At 37.2% G+C, this 26,298-nt stretch overlaps 1 protein-coding gene across 2 annotated transcripts in view; it reads left to right on the top strand.

Moving 5' to 3' along the window:
• The window catches only part of PRRC1 (proline rich coiled-coil 1), a 44,138-nt gene extending 22,943 nt beyond the window's left edge, over positions 1–21,195 (top strand). Inside the window, exons 8-10 of one of the 2 annotated variants that reach the window (XM_059919444.1) lie at positions 4,836–4,938; positions 17,855–18,026; positions 19,910–21,195. In XM_059919444.1, the coding sequence (XP_059775427.1) occupies positions 4,836–4,938; positions 17,855–18,026; positions 19,910–20,061 (427 nt within the window). In that variant the 3' untranslated portion in view covers positions 20,062–21,195. Of the gene's footprint in view, positions 1–4,835; positions 4,939–17,854; positions 19,023–19,909 lie in introns of those variants that run through there. The other variant, XM_059919443.1, reaches the window with a different exon arrangement.
• Positions 21,196–26,298: the final 5,103 nt, after the last annotated feature.

A 26,298-nucleotide genomic window follows, 5' to 3' on the forward strand; every position in this document is an offset into this window, starting at 1 on the left:
TTTACATCTCTCTTCTTCAGGGATATTGGGCCTTTAATTTTCTTCTGTGTAGTGTCCTTGTCTGGTTTTGGTGTCAGGGTAATGCTGGCCTTGTAAAATGAGTTTGGAAGTGTGTCTTTTATCTTCTATTTTTTGGAAGAGTTTGAGAAAGATTGGTATTAATTCTTCTCTAAATCTTTGGTAGAATTCACCAGTAACACTATCTGGTTCTGGACTTTTGTATGCTGGGAGGTTTTTGATTACTGAGTCAGTCTCCTTACAAGTAATCCATTTGTTTAGATTTTCTGTTTCTTCTTGATTCAGTCTTAGTAGGTTGTGTGTTTTTAGGAATTTATGCATTTCTTCTAGGTTGTCCAGTTTATTGGTGTATAATGGTTCAGTAAGAGGCTTATTATGTTTCTCTTAGGAGCAAAATATGATTGCTTACACTGAATATCTAGTAAAAAAATGTATCCTATTTTAGAACCAGAGAGAAAATTACGTTCTGGTCTAGCTCTATCATCTAACTAACTAGCTATGTGACCTGTGTAGCTCAGCTCACATTTCTACTCTTGTTTCTCCTTTTTAATTATAAAATGGACATTGTATTGCCTGCAAGCTAAGATTGTGTTAATAATCAATTACATATGATACAGTGGTTTAGTTATTGGCTTGGAGGTTGACCTCCAGTAACAATCATTTACACAGTCATTCAGAGTAATGGAAGGTATGGCAAGAGGGCCTGGAGGTAGTCACCAGGTTTGAGTTCTGTTGAACACTACCTCTCATCCATCTATTTAGTTTGGAAAAAACCTCCAGCAACATAATTCATCATTTTTTTTAAATATCTTTTCACACTGATTGATAGGTATCACCAAACACATGTCAATAGAGGAATATATGATTTTTAAATTGTTTAAATTTTTGGCTGTGTTGGGTCTTCGTTGCTGCACGTGGGCTATACATAAAATGCTATGTGCATTTTCAATGGAAATAACTTGATGTGGAGATAGATAGTGTCAGATAAGATTCGTGAATGATTGGGACTTGAGCTGAATTTTGAAGAGTAGGTAAAATTTGGTTAAATAGAAAAGAATAGGTAGGACATTCTGCATGGAGGAAAAGTGTGAAGATGATTAAGATGTATTCTGGGGTCAGTGATTTTATCAACTTGGCTGAACACTGTTGGATAGGAAATCAAAAAGTAGTTTGGGGACAGACTGAAGAGCTTTGATTGCTAGGTTGGGAAGTTTGAACTTTCTATGTAAGCACCAAGCAACCATCCAGTGATGATGAATATTAAAAGATTAACAGAAGGGAAAAATGAAATATTCATTTAAGGGCTACCTTAGAGATTCCATTGTGTTTTCCATGTATTATGTTTTAATAAAAATTATGAATTTTGATAATACTGAACTACTTTAAATACCATTTACCCCCTTCATCTTTTGCAGTATTGTTAAGTATCTTAATTGTGTATATATTTTAAACTCCTAAGATATTAGTATAGTTCTGTACACTCTATTCACTTATATTTATTCTCTGAATTCTTTCCTGCATTTTTGGTTTTTCTGTCTGGGATCATTTTCATTCTGCCTAAAGAACATCCTTTGGTACTATATACATTGTGATGGAAGACTTTAGCCAGGAGTTCTCTCAGCTTTTGTCTGAAAGTGCCTTTAAGCACCTTTATTTTCACAGGGTGTTTTTTTCTGGATGTTAGAAGTCTGGATTGGCACATCTTTTCTTTCAGTACTTTAAAGATGCTGTTGTACTGTTTTCTGGCTTCCATCATTTCTGTTACATCAGCTATCCAGCTTGTTTCTGTGAAGAGAATGTATTGTTTAGCTGCATTTAGGATTTTTTCTGTCATTTTATTTTGGCAGTTTTATGGTATTTATGTACAGGGCTGTGTGCTTGCTTAGGTATTGAATTTTTGTGGATTCCCTGAGCTTGATTCTTTCTTTCATTGGATTTATGTCTTTCATCAGTTTTGGAAAGTTCTTGGCCATTGTATCTTCAGAATTGGCTTCGGGCCCATTTTCTCTCTCCTCTTTCTAGGACTCTAATGACATGCTTGTTCACCTTCTGACTGTGCCTCAGAGTTCTCACTTGGTCAGTCCCCTCTTTCCCCGACGTCCTCACTCTGATTTTTCTCTCTTCTTTAGTTCGAGTATCTTCTGTTTACCTGTCTTCTGCTGTGTAGCCCGTACATTGATTTTTTTTTTTTTAAAAGTAGATTTATCTATTGAATACCTATATTTTCTATTTCGACTGTCTTTTACCTCTCTTTCCTTGAATATGAGTCATATTTAAGATCCTTGTCTACTGATTCCAGAGTGTGGGCCTCTTTTAGCCTCCTTTTGGTGTGACGATAAGGTGCTGTCTTTGTGGATGCCTCATAATCTTTGAAAGCCAGGCATTGTTTTTAAGAAACTCGAGAGTCTTGAGGTAATTTTGAGAAGGTTCACTCTTCCCTCTAATAAACAGAGTAGTGAGCTGTGTGGAAGGGCTGTAGTTTGGTGCACTTTAGATAGACTGACCTGAGTCCAGGCTGGGTTGTGCTCAGGGTCAGCTGGAAGTCTTCAGCATACCTTTGGAAAGGTTGTCCCTGTCCAGAATGTTACTCCATTTTGTCTTCCTCGCTTCTCCAGCTCTTGGATGCCATTAGATATGACTTGTATACTCATCCAGCTTTTCATTGGGAGCATTGGTCTGTCATCAACTGCTCCATCATACCTAGATGTGGTATTTTTCCTACCTTTTTTTGAGCAGAAGACTAGCAAATAAGGAAGATTAGGAATGGTATTAGTAAATGGAATTAGTAAATGGTATTAGAAAGTCTGTGGATGGTTTCCAGTATGGTTTAAGGAGGAGAGAGGATGAAAAGGCTGTAATATTAAGATACAGAAGGGGATTAGAGGAAGGACATGAGAACAAACAGCAAACCCAAAACACTTGATAGTTTGCTTTGGCTACTTCTCTCTGTGGTGTTCCCATGAGAAATAAATGCACAGAAGATAAAGTCAGGGAAATACATGCTTATAACTGAGTCAAGAAAAGACCAGTGGTGTTTGGCTCCTAATAGTAAAGCCAGTATAGATCTAGCTATTTGTGATAAACTTTGCGTCAGTTCATGCTACATGAGGAAAATTAGCATGTTTTATACCAAAATGGAAAAATACCTGTGTAAGCATGAATTGTCCTTATTCTGAGATTAACCTATCAAGTTCTAAAACCAAGGGTTATGTGTGAAATGGGTTAAAATGTCCTTTTGTGAAGTGACTGACTGGTGGTAGTGGATGGTCTTTCTTTGGTAAAATACAAATTGGCATACCTGTGTCAGCTCCTCAGGTGCTATTTTGATTTTTTTCTGCTACATGAAATCTAAATGTCTTGGAACCACTATTCTTCTTAAGCCTTTTTTATTAAGTCCAAGTAGCTTCCATATAGGATTGGTCGAGTCTATCTTATTTCACCAACCGCATGGAGAGGGTGAGGAGAAGGAGAGTGTTCCTTAGCAACTGTGCTTGAGTGTGAACAGTGGAGACCACCACTCTTCCTCCTGCTGGGTGGGGAGTGGGGTGGAAGGACAGGAGGGAGGAGGGAGGAGACAACGTTTCCTCAGCCAATAGCACTAGTTAGGGAAATGGAAGAGGTCTCGGTGGGCATGACAGTTACGGCAGTTTAGATTTGAGTTGAGAAGAATGGGATATCTAGGTTGACACGCTCGGGAGCGTGACAGTAGTTTGGAGAGGAAAGGGAGTCCTTCTCATGTGTGTTCACCGGCATTGTAGGGGAGACTGCTTGTACCTTCAGGGTTGCTGCTTTTCCGGACGTCCGTGTCGTGCCTGGAAGCTTAGTCACTACAATTATTCTCTGCCATCTGCATAATACACAAATCATGTAAAATAAAATACTGATTCATCATATACCAAATAAATTATTTAAAATAATGATTCACATAATAAAATAACTAAGGTTCTTAATTTAAAGCAAAGTTTTAGGATGTGAATACTACAGACATTATAAACTGCCATTTTAACACTCAGCACAGTTATTCTACATATTGTTTTATTGTTTCTTTGAATATGTAAATAAGTTTCCTAATCATATTGTATTTCATCGCACTTAAATCTGTATATTTTAAAGTTTTCTTCCTCTGTATCTTGTCATTTAAACTCGTGATTTCCTGATTCTGGCTAGTTAAAATGCTAGTGATGTTACAGATGACCTCACCTAAGTCAGTTTTTAAATGTATCACTTTTTACGTGTATCTTTAAATTGAAGAAAGTTTTCTTGATTTCATGAGGCTGTTTTCAAAGACTGATTCATTGTGAACAATTCAGAAAGTGTGATTAGAAGGATTTATCAGGAATGAGGAGAGGATTTGTTATTTCCTGAATGAGTTTATTTTTATAGTAACTTTGTAACTTGGCTATATATTAATTATAGAGTTGGTAATATAAGTTTTCCCATATTTTAGCAAGTGACATTTTTAATTATGATAAGCTATTTGCATTTTCAAATGAGTAGATTTATCTGTTGCATATTTGAGCACCCCTAATTGCCATTCTTTTCTCCAGATCTTAGCAAGAAAAGGAACTTTCCATGATGAGTAATTTTCAATTATTTTTTCTTTGTTGTTTTTCCCCATTTTTTGTTTTTTTCCTTCTCTTGGAATTAAGCCAACAGGGTAATTTTATATGTTGTTTTATGGATTGTCCTCTTGAAAAGTTCAAGGAAATGTTTTTCTAATCAATCTGGTAATGTTTTATCTGAATGTTAGTACTTTATCTATTCACCATAATTCATTTAGCACATACACAACGTGAAACTCATACATTCTGTTGTAGATGGTTTGACATTGGCTGTCTGATAGTTGAAGACCCTGTGCATGGTATTCATCTAGAAGCATTTACACAAGCTACACCAGTACCCTTGGAATTTGTACAACAGGTTAGTTTTATCCTTTTATTTTTCATTATGCTTCAGAGAAACCTGAAATATTGTTTTCAAAATAAGGTTTTTCATTGGAAATACGGTATATTCTTGATTTTGCTTCACTCTTTTTCCTTTTAGCCTTTTCTCTTTGCTTTTCAATTTTCTATTCCTTCCATGTTGTTTCACTACCTCCCTACTTTCGTTTTCCAGCGGTCTTTGTCAAGGTAAGCCATTACATGGTTAATGCTCTTTTTCTCATTGTTTTCTCTCTTTTTACGATTGTGTTCACTACCTTGTGATCGGAAAAAAATTTACCTATTCTGGTTTTATGTTCACCTTTCATTAACTGTCTCCTTTATCTCACAATTTTATTTTCCCCTGTTACTCTAGTTCCTTTTTCTTTGTCCTCATCTTCCTCTTTAGTTTGTTCATCTTTAAAAACATGTAGAAACACATTTAGAAGTTTACAAACCTTGGATGAAAGTCACATGTCTTTTTGGTTTGTTGAAAAATGTTTACCTATCCACATAGTTTCCAGAAGAATGTTAGCATTAATATAACATGGTTTTCATTCCTTCTATATTTTTATGTACTTCTTTTAATCCTTTCTTGAATGTGAGAGTTTGTTTACATTGGAATCTTTGTACTCTTAAATGGTATTTTTCCTGTCTTCCATTTAATAGAATTTACATCAATTTTTATGTATGTACCTTGTTAAATGTCATTTCAAAACTCTCTAAAGTTATTTGGCACTTTAGGTATTTGAGAATTTGCTAAAGCTACTGGGTTTTCCCCCAAGAGCATGCATGTATGATGTATGCACTCACATATAAATTTGGCTCACATGTTTACAGAGCCCCTGAAAGCAACCTGTGGCCTTCTTAGGGGTTTACAGGTTAGATGGGAAATAAGAATTTATGCTTGGAATTTTTAAGTCTATTGAACCTTTACTTACTTACACCATAATTTTACCAAAATTTCTCTTCAGAAGTTGAAGAAAACATTTTTATACATGGCAGTATTAAACTCACTCCAATGTGAAGGTGATTAAAAGATTGTAAACAAATACTATGTACACTGTTATACCAATAATTTAGAAAAATTACAGAAAACGGTTGATTTTCTAGGAAAATATTCTTGAATCAACAATGGCAGTTTATAACCATTAGGTTGAACCATACAAAATTGCTCATTGAAGTCAAAACCAGTCAAATTTTGGCAGTTTCATATGATTTAACCTAATTATCTTAGTGAAGCCTTTTGATGCAAGAGTTTCATCTAGCTCCAAAAAAATCACTGAGTTTTAATGGTGTTGTGAGGTCTACAAGGTATTCAAAGAATACATGATTTTCATGCATAGAGGTAGAAAGTTTTCCATTTTATTCCGTGAGACTAGCTTGTAACCTAACCAAAAAATAAATTATAATATAGTATCACTTAAGAAGTAAACGGTAAAACTAATAAAAATATTTTGAAATGTATTAGAACATTAAAAAGAGTTCTGAAACGAATTCCAGTGTGTGTGGGGGTAGTTTTCCCCATGCCACCTAGCAGTTCTCCTATACCAGCTGGATATTCTATAATTCAACTCAATTCTGACACCTTTCTGCCTAGAAGTAGTGTCAGATCCCACAGGTTAAGGGCTCAGTCTTACAAGACTGCCTGCGCCCCTCCTTTCCAGACACCTATCAATCACAAGTTCAGGTTGTTACCTGAACTTGTGACTGACTGGCTGTATATCAGAGGAAATCAGAGATTCTCATAACCTGCTCTTTGGGTTTGATCAGTTTGCTAGAGTAGCTCACAGAATGCAGGAAACCCACTTCACCCTAGATCACAGGTTTATTATAAAAGGATATAAGTAAGTCAGCAGCAGCCAGATGGAAGAGATGCATAGGGCAAGCTATGGAGAAAGGAGGTGGAGCTTCCATACCCTCTCCTAGTGCTCCACTCTCTCCAAATCTCCACACCTTCACCAACCAAGAAACTGTCTAAACCCTATCCTTTTTAGGTTTTTATGGAGGCCTCATTAGATGGGCATGATTGGTTAAATCATTGGCTATTGGTGATTGATTCAAACCTCCGGTCCCCTCTTCAGAGGTGCAGGGGGCCTGGTGGGGAGGAATAAATGGGACTGAAAGTTCCAACCCTCTGATCACATAGTTGATTCCCTTGGCAACCAGCCAAGTTCCTAGGAGCTCTGTGCCAGAAACTGATGTTGAAGACCAGATAAATATTTTATAAATCAAAATATCACAATTCACTCCCTGGTCTTCGAACATGGATCCCTTATAGTAAAACAGTCATAAATGTTAAATGATACTGGCACATTACTGGCATCCCAGTTTGTCATTAATAACTATTTAGTACATTGTCATATCATGAGAATGTCTCCCAGCATGAGGGCACACAGGTTTGCAGGTTTCAGAAGCAGGAGTGGAAATTGTTTTCTTAAGTTCTCAGAAAGAGAAATTAAGGAAGAAATTAATGAAACAATCCCATTTACCATTCACATCAAAATGCATAAGATACGTAGGGATCAACCTATGTAAGGAGGCAAAAGACCTGTACTCCAAATAAGACTCTGATGAAAGAAATTGAAGATGACACAAACAAATGGAAAGATACCATGGTTTTGGATAGAAGAATCAATATTGTTAAAATGACCATACTACCTAAGGCAATCTACAGATTCAGTGCAATCCCTATCAAATTACCAGTGACGTTTTTCACAGAACTAGAACAAATAATTTTAAAATTTGGATGGAAACACAAAAGACCCCTAATAGCCAAAACAATCTTAAGAAGAATGAAGCTGGAGGAATCACACTCCCTGACTTCAGACTATGCCACAAAGCTACAGTCATCAAAACAGTATGGTACTGGCACAAAATACACACACAGATTTAATGTAACAGGATAGAAAGTCTGGAAATTAATTGACCACAGGTGTCTCGGTTTATCTACATCAAAGGAGGTAAGAATATACAATGGAGAAAGTCTCTTCAATAAGTGGTGCTGGAAAAAGTAGACAGCTACATGTAAAAGAATGAAATTAGAACATTCTCTAACACCATGTACAAAAATAAACTCAAAAGTGGATTAAAGACCTAAGTGTAACACTGGATACTATAAAACTCTTAGAGGAACACATAGGCAGAAGACTCTTTGACATAAATCACAGCAATATTTTTTTGGATCCATCTCCCAGAGTAATGGAAATAAAACCAAAAATAAACAAATGGGACCTAATTAAACTTAAAAGCTTTTGCACAGCAAAGGAAACCATGAACAAAACGAAAAGACAACCTGCAGAATGGGAGAAAATATTTGCAAAGGAAGCAACCAACAGGGATTACTCTCCAAAATATACAAACAGCTCATAAAACTCTACCACAAAAAAAAACCCAATCAAAAAATGGGCAGAAGACCCAAAGAGACATTTCTTCAAAGAAGACATACAGATGACCAACAGGCACATGAAAAGATGCTCAACATCAATAATTATTAGAGAAATGCAGATCAAAACCACAATGAGGTTATCACCTCCCACCAGTCAGAATGGCTATCATCAAGAAGCCTACAAATAATAAATGCTGGAGAGGGTGTGGAGAAAAGGGAACTCTCCTGCATTGTTGGTGGGAATGTAAATTGGTACAGCCATTATGGAGAACAGTATGGAGGGTCCATAAAAAAACTAAAAATAGAGCTACCATATGATCCTGCAATCCAACTCCTGGGCATATACCTGGAAAAGACAAAAACTCTAATTTGAAAAGATACATGCACCCCTGTGTTCACAGCAGCACTATTTACAATTGCCAGGACATGGAATCAACCTAAATGTTCATCAACAGATGACTGGATAAAGAAGATGTGGTGTACATATATACAATGGAATATTACTCAGCCATTAAGAAGAATGAAATAATGTCATTTTGCAGCAACATGGATGGACCTAGAGATTATCATACTAAGTGAAGTAAGTCAGACAGAGAAAGACAAATACATATCACTTATATGTAAAAAATATGGTACAAATGAACTTATTTAGAAAACAGAAATAGAGACATAGAAAACAAACTTTTGGTTACCAAAGGGGATAGTGGGGGGGTGGGGCAAGGAGGTAAATCAGGAGTTTGGGGTTAACAGATACACACTACTATATAAAAAGTAGCTAACAAGGACTTACAGTTTCCTGTGCTATACAGTATTCAATATCTTGTAGTAGTCTATAATGAAAAAGAATCCAAAAAAGAATAGATCTGTACATACATATGTATAAATGAATCATTTTGCTGTATACCTGAAACTAACCCAACATTGTAAACCAACTATACTTCAATTTAAAAAAACAGCAGGAGTGGTGCCAGAGATACAGTATATGGCTTCACCCTTTCAGGCATGTGGTGTAATAGAGCTAAGAGATGGTATCATCTCTTGCTCTGAGCCTTTTTTTTTTTTTTTCCTTTTCTCCATTCATACCCAAACTTTTCCACCTTTGGAAGGGACATTAGGTTCAGCCACTGTGCTGGTCTAGATTACAGACAGCAATACTAGTCTAGCAGGTGCCTCCCCCTCATCCACTTCTATTCAGATAAGTTAAGGTTACATAGGTGCAGAACAGGTGGGCTGTCTTTACCACCAGCCCATATAGCAGCAATCACTGTTAGCCCCATTTTTTCAGATGAAGTGAAGGCACACCTTGCCCTGTAGGCCCTTAGGAATTGTAACAAAGATTAAAAACAGTTACAGTAAAGGTGTTAAAAAAACAAAACAAAACATAGAGTACTGAACCAAAAACTGTAACTGAGCATTTGCCTCTACCACTGGGTAAGAAAAGCCCTGCCTAGAGTCACTGTCTCTACCTGTGAAGAACCGTTTGTAGTCCCCCAGGGCTACCAACTAACTTGCTAGCTATATGTTCAGGGCCTTCCCAACAGGAAATCTGCCACATAGCCATCTGCAGTCTCTGTCTTTTTTGCTGGTCGACAGAAGTTTTTATTGGCATTTTCTGCCTCAGAGTGTACAAGAAGAATGTGTCTAGATTCAGCCCATCTCTGCATTGCTGCACTAACCCCATATTCACTCACTTCATGGACCCAGGTGGCTGTCTTGAGAGAGAGCAAGGGGATATCTGCTTGTTGATTCCACTCACCTTCCAAGCCTGGAAAGGAGTTCTTCTGATGGGCATCAACATGTTCTACTTTAATGCATCCCTCCAATTCCCACAGTGATTTCCACAGGGTTGTGTGTCCCATATGGGCATCGTTTTAATAGGCCAGGTTTCCACTGCCCTCCTGCCTGACCATATGGCCAGGCCATTGACCACTGCCCATGACTCAGTAAAAACCAGAAGATAGGAGATTATATCACTGTTCAGTTCTTTCATCACTGCTGGGAAAAGAGCATGCAGTTCAGCCTTGCCCATCTGATTTGTTTTTACCTTCCTCAGTCAGAGCAGTGGACTTCCAAATAGTATGTTATCCATCCACCTTGGAACTGCTACCCATAAACCAAGCAGCTCTTGGTTGTTCAATTAAGAGCTGTTCATAGGGCACTCTCTACATGGGAGTCGGTTCCGGCAGCTTCTCGGGTGACTCCAAAATCTGTCCTAGAGGAAAAGAGACATCGAGCTTGTTAGTCTCCTCCCTATATTCCCCAGACAGCATAATCCTGTATAAACCGTTTCCATTATGGTGGAACTCTTCTGGGCACTGCCATCCCTATTAGGGTGTTTCTCCATCATCCCAGACATTTCGGGTATTTCACATTTCAATATCATTTTATGTCCTTTAGTCATGAGTAGCTTCAATTAATAATGTCCAGTGGCTAGGTAGTAAACACCCCTCAAATGGAAATTCTCTAGTTCGAAGTTCAAGTAGTCATTGCTGGGAGGCACTCACAGATTTTTGCCATAAGCTTCAGTCTACGTTCCACATAGGGCTGTGGCGCAGAGAATTTTGTCCCTACCAGCACTCCAACTTCTATTCCACGCTGCAGGCTCAGACAGTCTTACTGGTTCCATATAGCATGTCCAGTTAATAATGCTTGAAGGGTGGCTTTCCATCCCTTCTGTTTTACAATACTGGATAAGGGAAACGTTCTCCAGTGAGATACGGTATCCATCCCCAAAATATAATCAGGTGGAAAAAAACAGTCACTTCACATAAAACCAGTTCAAAAACACCAAGTCTCCTACAAACTTATACTGTAATTCCATCATCACTTATGTTCCTCACTGTAGCCCCCATTGAGACTTCATCAGTGGGTTTTGGTTTTGTAATACTAGGTAGGGGAAGTGTCCCCCAGCCAAATATCCATCCAGGTAAAGGAGACACACTTCCTTATGTTATACCTGCTTAAACATTCAACTTTCATAATTCTATCAACCATTACATTTTTACTTTCTTTCAGTCTAATTGTAGCACACATCAGGCCTTCACCAGTAGACTTTGGTAACACAGCTCAAGGGACTCCTGTTTCTAGTCCTGGAAACTTCTCTTCTCCACTCAACCATTTTACTCACTCTTGTACAAAAGTCTTTGGGTCCCCAGCTAGGGATTGAGCCAAGGGGTTTTGGCCCATTTGTCAGTCTTCATCTTGATTAATCTGCCTAGTCACTGCCCCAATTGACTGCTGCTTAAATTTCTCATTGTCATTTTTACCTTCAGACTTTTAAAATTTCTCCTAACTAGGATAAATAGAGCAGACTTATTTGGGGCCCTTCAATGTTGGGGAACCAGCAGGGAGTCCCACTTAACCTTTGGTAGTGCTGTGTTAAAACCTCTGTTTTAATCCCACCTACGTCTGTTTTATTCATCCTGTTTCTTAATGGCCATCTGAAGATTTCCACCCTGCTGGGATAAGTTCTGTGAATCTCCTCTGTTTCCTCTGTTTCATCCCAATCAAAATTTACTTTATTCACCTATGTCTTCACAACTTTTTAAAATTTCCACCTTGTTGGGCAACTAGAGAAAGAAGAACAACAAAAGAAAAAACACCCTAAATTAGCAAAAGGAAATAAATCATAAAGATCAGAGCAAAAATAAATATTGGGCTGGCCAAAAAGTTCATTCGGTTAGTAAATACATTGTTCAATAAAATTCTTGGTGAAAATGAAAAAATATGTCTTTTATTTTTACTTAAAACTGAACAAACTTTTTGACCAACCCAATAAAATAGAGATGAAGAAAAAAATAGAAAAGATCAACGAAACTAAAAGCTGGTTCTTTGAAAAGATAAACAAAATTGATAAATCTTTAGCCAGACTCATCAAGAAAAAACGGAGAGGGTGCAAATCAATAAAATTAGAAATGAAAAAGAAGTTGCAACAGATGCCACAGAAATATAAAGGATCATAAGAGACTACTACAAGCAACTATATGCCAATAAAATGGACAACCTAGAAAAAATGGACAGATAAGAAAGGTATAACCTTCCAAGACTGAACCATGAAGAAATAGAAAATATGACTCACAAGTACTGAAATTGAAACTGTGACTAAAAATCTAACAGCAAACAAAAGGCCAGGACCGGATGGCTTCACAGGCGAATTCTATGAAACATTCAGAGAAGAGTTGACACCTACCCTTCTGAAACTCTTCCAAAAAATTGCAGAGGAAAGAACACTCCTAAGCTCATTCTACAGGGCCACCATCACCCTGCTACCAAAACCAGACAAAGTTATCCCAAAAAAAGAAAATTACAGGCCGATATCAGTGATGAATATAGATGCAAATATCATAAACAAAATACTAGCAAACAGAATCCAACAACACATTAAAAGGATCATACACCATGATCTAGTGGGATTTATCCAGGGATGCAAGGTTTTTTCAATTTCCACAAATCAGTGTGATACACCACATTAACAAGCTGAAGAATAAAAACCATATGATCATCTCAATAGATGCAGAAAAAGCTTTTGACAAAATTCAACACCTGCTTATGATAAAAACTCCAGAAAGTGGGCATTGAGGGAACCTACCTCAACATAATAAAGGCCATATACAACAAACCCACAGCAAACATCGTTCTCAACAGTGAAAAACTGAAAGCACTTCCTCTAAGATCAGGAACAAGACGAGGATGTCCATTCTCATGACTGTTATTCAACATAGTTTTGGAAGTCCTAGCCACGGCAATCAGAGAAGAAAAAGAAATAAAAGGAATCCAAATTGGAAAAGAAGTAAAACTGTCACTGTTTGCAGATGACATGATACTATACATACAAAATCCTAAAGATGCTACCAGAAAACTACTAGAGCTAATCAATGAATTTGGTAAAGATGCAGGATACAAAATTAATACACAGAAATCGCTTGTATTCCTATACGCTAACAATGAAAGGTCAGAAAGAGAAATTAAGGAAACAACCCCATTTACCATCACATCAAAAATAATAAAATACCTAGGAATAAACCTACCTAAATGAGGTAAAAGACCTGTACTCAGAAAACTATAAGATACTGATGAAAGAAATCAAAGATTACACGAACAGGTGGAGATATACCATGTTCTTGGATTGGAAGAATCAATATTGTGAAAATGACTATACTATACAAAACAATCTACAGATTTAATGCAATCCCTATCAAATTACCAATGGCATTTTTCACAGAATTAGAAGAAAAAATTTTACAATTTGTGTGGAAACACAAAAGACCCCAAATAGCCAAAGCAATCTCGAGAAAGAAAAACGGAGCTGGAGGAATCAGGCTCTCTGACTTCAGACTATACTACAAAGCTACAGTAATCAAGACAGTATGGTACTGGCACAAAAACAGAAATATAGATCAATGGAACAGGATAGAAAGCCCAGAGATAAACCCATGCACCTATGGTCAACTAATCTATGCAAAGGAGGCAAGGATATACAATGGAGAAAAGACAGTCTCTTCAGTAAGTGGTGCTGGGAAAACTGGACAGCTACATGTACAAGAATGAAATTAGAATACTCCCTAACACCATACACAAAAAGAAACTCAAAATGGATTAGAGACCTAAATATAAGACTGGACACTATAAAACTCTTAGAGGAAAACAGGCAGAACACTCTTTGACATAAATCACAGCAAGATCTTTTTCAATCCACCTCCTAGAGTAATGGAAATAAAACCAAAAATAAACAAATGGGACCTAATTAAACTTAAAAGCTTTTGCACAGCAAAGGAAGCCATAAACAAAATGAAAAGACAGCCCTCAAAATGGGAGAAGGTATTTGCAAATGAAGTAACTGACAAGGGATTAATCTCCAAAATATACAGACAGCTCACGCAGCTCAATATAAAAAAAACACATAACCCAATCAAAAAAATGGGCAGAAGACCCAAATAGACATTTCTACAAAGAAGACATACAGATGGCTAAAAAGCACATGAAAAGATGCTCAACATCATTAATTATTAGAGAAATGCAAATCAAAACTACAGTGAGGTACCACCTCACCCTGGTCAGAATGGCCATCATCAAAAAGTCTACAAATAATAAATGCTGGAGAGGGTGTGGAGAAAAGGGAACCCTCCTACACTGTTGGTGGGAATGTAAATTGGTACAGCCACATGGAGAATAGTGTGGAGGTTCCTTAAAAAACTAAAAATAGAGCTACTATATGATCCGGCAATCCACTCTTGAGCATATATCCGGAAGCAAACCATAATTCGAAAAGATACATGCACCTCAATGTTCATTGCAGCACTATTTACAATAGCCAGGACATGGAAGCAACCTAAATGTCCATGGATAAAGAAGATGTGGTACATGTATACAATAGAATATTATGCAGCCATAAAAAAGAACAAAATAATGCCATTTGCAGCAACATGGATGGACCTAGAGATTGTCATACTAAGTGAAGTAAGACAGAGAAAGAAAAATATCATATGATATAGCTTATATGTGGAATATACAAAAAGGGTACAAATGAACTTATTTACAACAGAAACAGAGTCACAGATGTAGAAAACAAACTTATGGTTACCAAGGGGGTAGGGGGGAAGGGATAAATTGGGAGATTGAGATTGACATATAAACACTACTATATATTGAAATAGATAACTAATAAGAACCTACTGTATACCACAAGGAACTCTGTTCAGTACTCTCTAATGGCCTATAATGGAAAGGAATCTAAAAAAGAGTGGATATATGTATAACTGATTCACTTCGCTGTACACCTGAAACTTAACACAACATTGTAAATCAATTACACTCCAATAAAAATTAAAAAGAAAAAAAAAGAAATTACAACCATGCTAATAACTCTTAGCTAATTAGGATTAGAAGGGTATGTGTATACTGGAAAGTCAAAGCAAAAATCAGATCTAATGGTAAAACATTAGGAACCCTGTAATTGGAAGGCTGCTTCTATCACTGTCATTCTTACATTGCTTGAAATCAGGGACTAGCACAAAAAAAAAAAAAAAAAGAAAAAAGTCTTACAGCCAAATCTGGCCTGACCCCTGTTTTTGTAAAGAAGTGTTTTTTTGTAAAGAACATACCTGGGCCCGTTTGTTTACATACTGTTTATGGCTGCTTTTTTGCTACAGCAGGAGAATTGAGTAGTTGCTATAGCGACTGGCCCACAAAGCCTAAGATATTTACTATGTGGCCCTTTTCAGAAAATGTTGGTGACTCTTTTGCTAGATGTCTAGCAAGGACAATTTTTATTCTGTTTTTAAAAATATATATTGGAAAGAAACAGACATTATGCTCAAGGAACAAAGCATCAAAAGTATATATACTAATAAAACAAAACTGTATATACTAATATTCAAATTTGTCTATGACATTGCTAAGTGAAAATAAACTGCATGTAGTATCCATATATATACACACACATATACCCATATATACTTTAAAATGTATATAAATGAATAGGAAAAAAAGACCTGGAAAAGTACACACAAGCTCTTAATGTGGTTAACTGTGAACAGTGGTATTCAAAGAGTGTCGTTTGCTTTTTGTTTTGCCATTTCTGCTGTCATTTCATTTCTTTCACAAGGTACAAAGTTGAGATACAAAAGTATAGGTATTGCGATTCCTTCCTCTTATCCTTGCTCTTCAGTTCTGCGCTGTTTCTTGTTTTATCCACTGCAAGATGTTCAATTCCGTGTTCCCTTGTAGTTGAAATTTTTTAAGAGAATTTAAGAGACTAGAAATCAGCCCTTAAGGGGATTATAATCAGCATGTATCAATATATTAGTGAAAATCAGGAAAAATTTTTATACAGTTTATGCTGGTTAAACAAATATAAATGATCCCTCCTCCCCCAATTAAAAACCCAGTTTCTGCATGTTTGCTGTTAATGTCAAGTATTTTGATCCTTAAAAGTATGATCCTAGGCCTAGCATCATAATCATCACCTGGGAACTTGCTAAAAATGCACACTTGAGGAAGGGTGGTAGGAGAAAGGTGGTCATAAGGTACAAACTTCCAGTTACGGGAGAAATAAGTACTGAGGATATAATGTATAGGATGGTGACTGTAGTTAACACTATTGTATGATACATATGAAAGTTAAGAGAGTAGATCCTAAGAGGTCTTGTCATAAAGAAAAAAGGTTTTTTTCTTTTTTTGCTTCTTTTTATTGTATCTAAATATGGGGAGATTATCATGGTAATCATTTCACAATAAATGTAAGTGAAACCATTGTGGTGTACATCTTAAACTTAAATAGTGATATATGTCAATTTTATCTCAAAACTGGAAAAAAAGGATTTGTGCATTGCCCATTTAGTCTTAAAAAAAAAAAAAAAAGTAGACTCTTGGGCCCTAACCTAAGGCTATGGAATTAGGATCTGCAACTTTAGAAGCTGCCCAGATGCTTCATGTGCACATCGCATTTGAGAAACACAGTTCTGAGGACCATAGTGGTTCACCTACTGTCTCTCTTTGAAACATAGTAGAATACTGACAGTGCATGTACCCTGTGGAAGGGAAGACAGCAGGCTCCCCAGCTGCTGGGCTATCCACAGCAAATTTTCTCAGAAACTGTTTTATTTTTTTATTTTTTTAATTTTATTTTTATTTTTTCAGAAACTGTTTTATAAGTATTGTGCTCTTTCTCTTGGAACCATCTGTGAGTTTCCAATTCATTGGTCTTAGGTGGAGCATGAAAACTGGTTTTGTTAAAAAAAAAAAAAATGCATCTCAGGTGACTGCAGTATATAGCACCTTTGGGAATCACTGCATGGGTCCTTTCTACATATGGATATACTCCTCTGGACTATACTTACCACCCTAAAGCCAGAAAACTCTATCATTCTTGGATATCAGGCAATGAGTTTGTTTTTTCATTCCTGTGTAGGTGAATAAATGATTTCCATGGAGCAGATATAGGCTGGGTCAAGTACAAGTGATATAACAGTGGTGGATGCTCTCTCCTGGACTGGATGTTATTTGATATATATTGGTACTGACTTATTCACACATAAATGAAGTTTCCAGGAATACTCTTCTGCAAATTAATTTAACAATTCTTTTCTGATAGGGTTGAAGCCTTAATATGCAGTATTATCTCTCTTTCTGGTAGGAATTTTATTACTGTAAAAAGATAAAAGTAACATTTATATTTTAGCACTAATTTTATTATTAACCTAAAGTGACACTGAATATAGAACTGACGCTTAGGCCCTCTGACACTGAGCTCCGTTAGATAGAGTCATTAGCTTTAAGACTTAGATTGTATTTAAACAACAAAATGAGCTTAGTGTGGACATTGTAAATCAAGTCCATGTGTGCAATATTGTTTTGATTTTTTTTTTGTAGCCTTGTAACTTCATACATTTGGCAGCGTAGCTGTGTTTCTCAGGGTCTGTCATAATCTCTATGAAAAGTAACCTGAGAGACTTTGAAATGTCACTTATGATATAACTACTTCCAGTGATGTTTTTTAATGTATTAAAATATCAATTTCTTTTTTCCTTAGGCTCAAAGTCTGACTCCCCAGGACTACAGTCTGAGGTGGTCGGGCCTTTTGGTGACAGTGGGAGAAGTCCTGGAGAAGAACTTACTCAATGTCAGCCGGACTGATTGGCATGTGACTTTCACTGGCATGTCTCGTCGGCAGATGATCTACAGTGCAGCCAAAGCGGTAGCAGGCATGTATAAACAGCGCCTGTCCCCCAGGACCATGTGAGAAGACTGGCCTGGGATACTGACACTTGCTAACTTTGAGCTGCTGGTGGAGAAGAGCCAGTCCCTTCCTAAACTGGACAACTTCAGTCAGTCCAGCTGTTTTGATCATTTTCCTGTAGGCTGCAGTTTTTCTTTCTTAGAAAGGCATGGTGTCATTCCAGTAGATGAAAAGAAACAGATCCTTTTTCTGATTATATAATTGCACGTACCATAGTTCTCAAAAAATATATAAATATTTTTATAGGACAGTTTGATACACCAAATTTTTAAGGTGCAAATTCATGTGCTAAGATATTTAACTTAATGATATGTACTTGATTATTTTGTTTTTTAAGAAATAGTTGACTAAAGAACATGTTTACCGAACACTGTTTAAAAGCATTGTTTCTTTTAATTCACGATTAACCTCTTCCCTGTCCGTCTTGGAAGCTTTTCGTGTGTCCATGTGATCGCAGGTCTGATGCTAAGCCATGTGCTCAACAAGAGACTCTAAGACACCTACTTGTAGGGAGATGGTGCACTTGTCTATGCATATTTTTAACATAGGCCAGAATAACAGAATCGATCATTTTCTTTTTGGTTATCATGTTATACACTTTTAGCCTGAAAAAAAATTTTTTTTTTGTTTCAACATTTCACATTCATACTGTACGATGAACACTGGGATAATGCATTTTATTTTTTCATTGCTCTATGACAACTAAGTGGCAAATGAGTCAAGCATATTTAAATTAGAAGCATTTGGGTTTTTTGCATAATGGTATTCAGTGCTTCCAAGTAAACTCTGACAACAGCCATTATTTCTGCTTTAATTCATTACTCCAACTTTAATAGAGAAATTTTTGAGAGGAAATTACTTTGTTGTTTATGGGATCATATGACTTACTTTAAGGTTACTTATTTAGTTTGCCTTAAACACTGCTTTTCTAACTTTGTGCCATTCTGCCTTTACTTTTTATGGAAGTTTTCCAAGAAACTATTTTATAGTGAATCTGGTTTATTTAGTCCATTATGTTTGTATTTAATGAAAGCTTCTTTTTCCCCCAGATAATATATTTTACCATTTTTGGATTTATACAAATCAAAAATAAATAGTTCGTCATATACTTTTGAACTCTATGTATGAAAGTTCAAATAACTTTTTGAAGATAGTTTCTTATATAAACGTAATTTAATTTTTATTTACTCTTCTATATAATTCTTTAGATGTAAAAGAATCAGCACAATCTTATAAAATCTTTTAAGGTATTGAAGCTGTTATCCTGTGCTATCATTACATGTAATGTTTGCTTTGTATTAATATCATTTCAAGTACTTGTTTGATTTCTGCTATTTTTTTTTTACCTGAGGATGAGAAGATTAAGTACTAATTTTCCATCTGTGTTATGTGTTAATTTCTATGCACTGTATAGTTGTCATTCAGTGCAATTCAGACTTCTGTGTCATTAAAAGTAATGAGAGAAAGAAGAGAGATGTAGCCGGTTGCTATAGCATAATAGGGACAGAGGAATACTTATTTTCCCTTTTTATTGGTATTTATGGAACACTTCGTCTATGTTTTCTCCGTCTTTCATGAATAAGAGAAGCCTTTCTCTACCATTTGTTTTTATCCTTTATTTTAAAAAGCTACCCTTTATTATGGCATTGGCCTGATGACACATCCCTGTTAGGAATGAAGGAACGTATGTCCGTAGTTCGTATTTCTGCTTTTTTTCCCTCCTATTATAGGGAAATTTTACAGATCCTAAAGATAAAATTTTCTTTTTATTTTACCAAGTCTCAAATATCTTAGTTGATGTTTTTGAGGGTGGTTTTCATAGAATCATTAACATTGACATCCCATTAGAGGACAATTTTCTTCGAATCCCCAAACAGCAATGGCAGAGTTATTCTGTCGTTTGGGTACAGATGATTTTCCTGCACCTGGTAATTTGCACCCTCTGCTCTTGTGAGTGGGTGAGGACTAGGGAAGGGCAGATGGAAAAGATAAATACATGATCTCGTTCTGGCCCCTTATTCCTTTTTTGGCCCAGAGTTATCTTTGAAAGGCATCAGTACATGACTGACTCCACAGTCAACTTTCCCAGCCTCTTGTTTACTTTTTCATTCTTGGATTTCCCTCTTGTACAAGAAGCAAGAAAAGTAACTCATTACCTCTCACACACCAGGGCAGCGTGAGCCAGGAGGTCTTTTACTGTTGGTATTTTGGCATGAGATATGCTGGTCATCAACCTAAGGCCACGGCTCCCTTCACCAATCATCCAGCTGCCCTGTTCTTTTCTTGCTTGTTTCCTTATAATTCTTGACTAGCATTTTTTAGGGAGAGTTGAGCTGGGGACTTTGCTTTTTTTTACCCTCGAGCATCTTGGGACAACCTATCTTTAACACAGTACTTTGCCACTACTATTTTGGTCATGTTTGTGTTATTTTTTTTCTTTTGAAGTGCTCCCAGAACTACTTACTGAATTTGATAAGTTTGTATACTTTTTTTAATTAAGTGCTGTGAAAGAGAACAGGAAGAAATGCAGGAAGAGTAATTTTACATCAGCCTCAATTGACAGAAGGTACTCAGATTATTCAGATCAATATCATCTTGTTATTAAGTTTATCAGGTAACCCTGGACTTAGAGCTGGGCCCCAGACTTCTGGGTGGAAAAGTTTGAGCCAATACCTTTAGTTTTCTCCTCTGAGTCTCTTATTATTACTTCCCCATTCTTTGTTCTTTCTCTCAAGGATTAATGAGGTAGAAAATTGAGATGAATGGATATAGACAAAATGGTAGTATGATAGCAAATATAAGTAGATAACAGATGAAAGTGTATTATATACATTAATTCAAAATTATGCAAATTAGTAATATACTCAGGGTCAGCTAAATTAGTTTAAGATGTTGTTGAATTTACTTTGTTCCTTGGCTAGAAAAAATTCTAAACAGGAATTTGTGCTCTGTGAAGCCAAATTGGTAATATTCTGTGTTCTAAAAGATGTTAGGTTATACATAAATTAAGAAACTTGGATTTTTACTCCCAGAATATGGTATTGTTTTTTAAGATACTATGCAGGATGATATATTGGATAAAGCCAATTTTGTACGTATGTAAATATGTCATAAATAAAAAATACCTCGACTTATATCCCAAGTGATTTTTTTTTTAATGCTAATCATATTTATATTATATTAGAAGGACCCATATTCCTTTTTGTCTCAACTGACTACTGGCTGCCAAGAATTATGTAATAGCAGCTTAAAACACCATCTTTCAAGTGGAACCTGTGACATTCAAATACAGTTGACCCTTGAACAATGAGGGTTTAGGGGAGCTGACCCTCTGTACAGTCTCAAGTCCACGTACAACTTTACAGTTAGCCCTCCATATCCATAATTCCACATCAGAGATCAACCAACCACTGATTATGTAATACTGTTCTGCTTATTTATTGAAAAAAAATCTGTGTATAAGTGGACCTGCACAGTGCAAACCCATGTTGTTCAAGGGTCGACTGTGTACCTGAGTTTAACTTCAAGGTTAAGAGAACACAGAATGTTTGGGGGAGAGGATACATTGGTAGTAATAGGCAGGAAGTTAAGGCCTGTGTTCATAAGGAAACCTCTCTAGTGCCGAGTTTAATTTACCCTTGACCTGCAGGAGTATCTTCTTGTAAAAAAAAAAAAAAAAATTTACTCATTACTCTTTGCTATTCTGAGCCTATGATCCCCGGACAAGGGATTTTTCTTTTGTTTTGGTGGGGGAAGGGATACATGCCAAAAGACAGTAGGATATTGATCTGGGGATTTATTTGCCAAAAGACAAAGTATTGTTTTCAATAGACAAAAAAAACGCCATTTAGGGCCCAGGAAAAGCCCTGTTAAATTTATACTTTGTTTCAGAAGTAACTGGAAGAGGGAAAAAAATGGCAACAGAAACAAAATTGGCAAAGGTCATTATCAAGGAAATTAAGAAATTTAAGGATGAAGGAAATCTTTGGAACTATCCATAAAGTGAACTCATTTTAAGGATTTAAAGCAGTAAGAAAGGAAAGAGAAGCTAACATTTATGTGATAAGTACCTATTGTTAGTTAGGCAATGGAGTAGGCATTTATTTTTATAGATGACATAACCAAATCAGATTAAGCTGCTTATCCAGGATCATCCTGGCAAACAAGTTACAGAGACAGAAGTCAAATGGAATGTGTAACTTGGTAAACCATTCTCTTCCAAAACGTCCTGAATATTTGCTTCAGGAAGTTATGGGTAAATCACTTATAATTATTTTTTGAATTTAACTGAATTCAAATAGTGGCATGAGGACTTTGCCCTAGTATACTTTTAATTTTACAATATTATGTTTAAGGAAAACTATTTTATGCCTTATTTTTCATTTTAGTTTGAGAGGGCTACTTTGGCTTTGCTGCTGGTATGAAAATATATTTGTGATAACTGATTATTCTAACTCCCCAAATTGAGAAGCCATAAACTAGGTTTACCTTCTAGTATCATTTTTAGGATAAAAGCCAGAGATGTCATTATTGTTAAGCTAGTCTTCAAGCAAGGTACTGACCACATACATTTTTAAATATTATAATAATACCTATGGCTGCTTCAGGGACCACACTTTGAAAACCACTGCTGTAATACAAATCCTGACTCATTCTGCATATACTAAGGTATTTTAGAGAGAGTGCTGTCACCAAGATGGCAACATAGGTTGTTCCTGACTTTGCTCCCTCACACAAGAAGGCCAGCTAACAACTATTCATGGACAAGCCACCACTGAGGGAATCCCAGGCCATGGGGATGAGGCTTAAGCATCTCCCAGTGCCACAGAGACCAAGACAGACCACGTTAGGTGGTTAAGAGGAGTGGATACACACTGACTGCACTGCCCCTCCCCCAGGCTGGAGCAGCACCTTGCTGTGAGCCTATCGTGGAAAAAAAGAGGCCGGGTGTCACCCAGCATTGTGGGAGCTGCTATTCTGGTCTCCAGTGGAGGGTGCAGGAGAATCCTCAGGGCTTGACCACTGGGAATCTGACTGTGATGGAGAAGGGGGAGAGGCTTGCAATCATCAGCATTCAGATCTTGAGAGACTGAGTTCATACCTGCAGTGCCCAAGTGCCAAGAGCAGCTTTGCTTATCTGCAGAACCAAGTCAGTGGAGCAATCTGACCAGGAACTTGGCAGGTACATGTCTGTCTGATTCAGACCCTCAAATGAAGAGCCTCAATAGTTGTGGAACCTGTTCTGCCCCAATCCAGGCAGGGGGGCTTAGCCACAGGCCAGCTGGCAGGTTGGGTGTAGCTCTTGGCCCTGCCTAACCAGAAAGGCTGGCATAAATGCCTGGAAGCTGCACAGCCCAGCCACACACGTAGAGGATCAGTAGGCAGAGTTGATAGTCTGTAGAGCAATCCAGTGGCCCTGTTCAGCCAGAGAACTTGGGGCCCAGGATGACTTGAGTCAAGACCACAAAGAGCCTTACTGGCCTTGCGGTTGGGTCTCCCACTGTGCCCCAACAGGGGAACATTTGCAGCCCCACCAATTCCTGAATCCAGCCTTCAGCCTACCCAAAGGGAACCTAACTAGAGCACACGGAAGCTGTAGAGCCCATCCAACAGCCATGCTTGCCGTGGAGCTTGACACAGAGAGCACATCCCATGGTTTTTCCCATCTGCAGAATAAAACCATTGGCCCCACCTGACCAGGGAATTCAGTACATAGTCACCTGATTCGGGTCTCCAGAAAACAAGCTGTGCAGGCCCTCGGATCAGTCCTGCCATCCTGCCAAAGCAGGGAAGCTAATTCATAGCTCCACCTTTGCTGCGTATATAGTACCCAATCCTGACTGCCTAGTAAGCCTGACCAGAGAGCCCAGGTAACTGCAGAGCCCATCCTCTAGCCTCACTTGAGCAGAGAATCAAGCCAGCAGTTTTATCCAACTGTTCAGCCAGTGGCACCCGCCCCCCGAACCTCAGAGCTTGGCAGTGGCCACACCCAAATATATACCCAGATAGCAAGCACCACCTGCCCAAGAATATCACCAGCAGACATGTCCAGCAGCCCAGACTGAACTGAGTGGTGATTAACTTTTCTCTGACAACGGGAACCTGTAAAGTCTGGAAGAGAGGATCACTTACTCAAATGCACAGATTCCAATGTAAGGAATCAAGGATCACATAAAAGGAGGTAAACATGACACCACCAAAGGAAACTAATACAGATCCAAAAGTTAACCCTAAAGAAATGAAGATCTAGGAACAATCAGACAAATAATTCAAATTAACCCTCAAAGAAGTTCAGTGAACTACAAAAACACACAGCTAAACCAAGTTAGGAAAACAATGCATGAACAAATGAGAAGTTCAACAAAGACATGTAAACCATTAAAAACAATCCAGGGCTTCCCTGGTGGCGCAGTGGTTAAGAATCTGCCTGCCATTGCAGGGGACATGGGTTTGAGCCCTGGTCTGGGAAGATCCCACATGCCGCGGAGCAGCTAAGCCCACACGCCACAACTACTGAGCCTGCGCTCTAGAGCCTGCAAGCCACAATTACTGAAGCCTGTGCACCTAGAGGCCGTGCTCCACAACAAGAGAAGCCACCGCAATGAGAAGCCCATGCACCACAACAAAGAGTAGCCCCCACTCAATGCAACTAAAGAAAGCCCGTGTGCAGCAACGAAGACCCAAGGCAGCCAAACATAAATTAAAAAAAAAAAAATCCAGAAATCTTAGAGCAGGAAAATACAATAACTGAACTGAACAATTAAATTGAGAGGTTCATAAGCAGACTTGACTATGCAGAATAATCAGTGATCTAGAAGACATTGAAATTACTGAGTCGGGAGGGAGGGAGGAATGAAAAAAACCTTCAGGAATTATGGGACGCCATCAAAAGAAACAATATCTGCATGATGGCAATTTCAGAAGGAAAAGAGAAAGGGACAGGAATTATATTTAAAGCAGTAATGGTCAAAAACTTCCCACACCTGGGGAGAGAAATGGACATCTAGATCTGTGAGTCACAAAGGACCCCAAAGAGGTTGAGCCTGTAGGCTACGCTACAACACATTATCATTAAATTGGCAGAAGTTAAAGAAAATTTTGAGAATGGCAAGAGAAAGAGAGAAGTTACATACAAGGGAATCCCCATAAGGTAACAGGCAGATTTCTCAACAGAAAAATTTCAGGCCTAGAGAGAATGGGATGGTATCTTCAAAATACTGAAATCAAAAACCTGATCAACCTAGAATCCTACACCTGATAAAACTGTCCTTCAGAAATGAAGAAGATAAAGACTTTCCCAAACAAACATAAGTGGAGGGAGTTTGTCACCACGAGACCTGCTTACAAGAAATGCTAAAGGGAGTTCCCTGAACAGAAGTAAAAGGCAGCCAATTAACATCATAAAAAAATAAGAAGGTAGTGTAAAACTAACTGAAATGGTAAGTATATAGTCAAAGTTAGATTCTGTAACAATGAAAAGGAAGTGCTTAATGCACTTAAACTCTAGTTTAAAAGTTAAAATAGTGAAAATAACCATAACTCAATAATCATAACTCAAATAACAATTACTACAATAATTTGTTATTATTAACAGAAAATTAAAAATATATAAACTGTAACATCAATAACCTAAAGTGTGGAGGGGAGGAGGAAGTGTAAAGTTTAGGAATGCTATTAAAGTTAAGTTGTTACCAGTTTAAAATAAGCTGTTATAATTTTAAGATATTTTATGTAAGACTCATTGTAACCAAAAGGGAGAAACCTATAGTAACTACACAAAGGAACATGATAAAGAGGTCAAGCATACGGATACCAAAAGACATCAGAAAAAAACAGTCAACAGAATAAGAAACCAGGAACAACGAGTCTACACAACAGCAATAAAAAATTAAAGAAATGGCAATAGTAAGTCCTTTCCAATCGATAATGACTTTAAATGTACATGGATTAAATTCTCCAATCAAAAGACATTAAACAGCTGAATGGATAAAAAACTAGGTAAAATGATATGCTGCCAATAAGAGATTTATATTTGCTTTAAAGACACACAGAGACTGTGAGGGAAGAGATGGAAAAAGATATTTCAAGCAAATGGTAACCAAAAAAAAAACCCCAAAAAGAATACAACAGCAGGAATAGCTATACATCAGCAGCTATACTGGTGAATGTTACCTAACATTTAAAGAAGACTCAATGCCAATTCTAACAACTCTTCCAAAAAATCTTAGAACGAACAC

This window comes from Balaenoptera ricei, chromosome 3, assembly GCF_028023285.1.
Source record: "Balaenoptera ricei isolate mBalRic1 chromosome 3, mBalRic1.hap2, whole genome shotgun sequence".
NCBI lineage: Eukaryota > Metazoa > Chordata > Mammalia > Artiodactyla > Balaenopteridae > Balaenoptera > Balaenoptera ricei.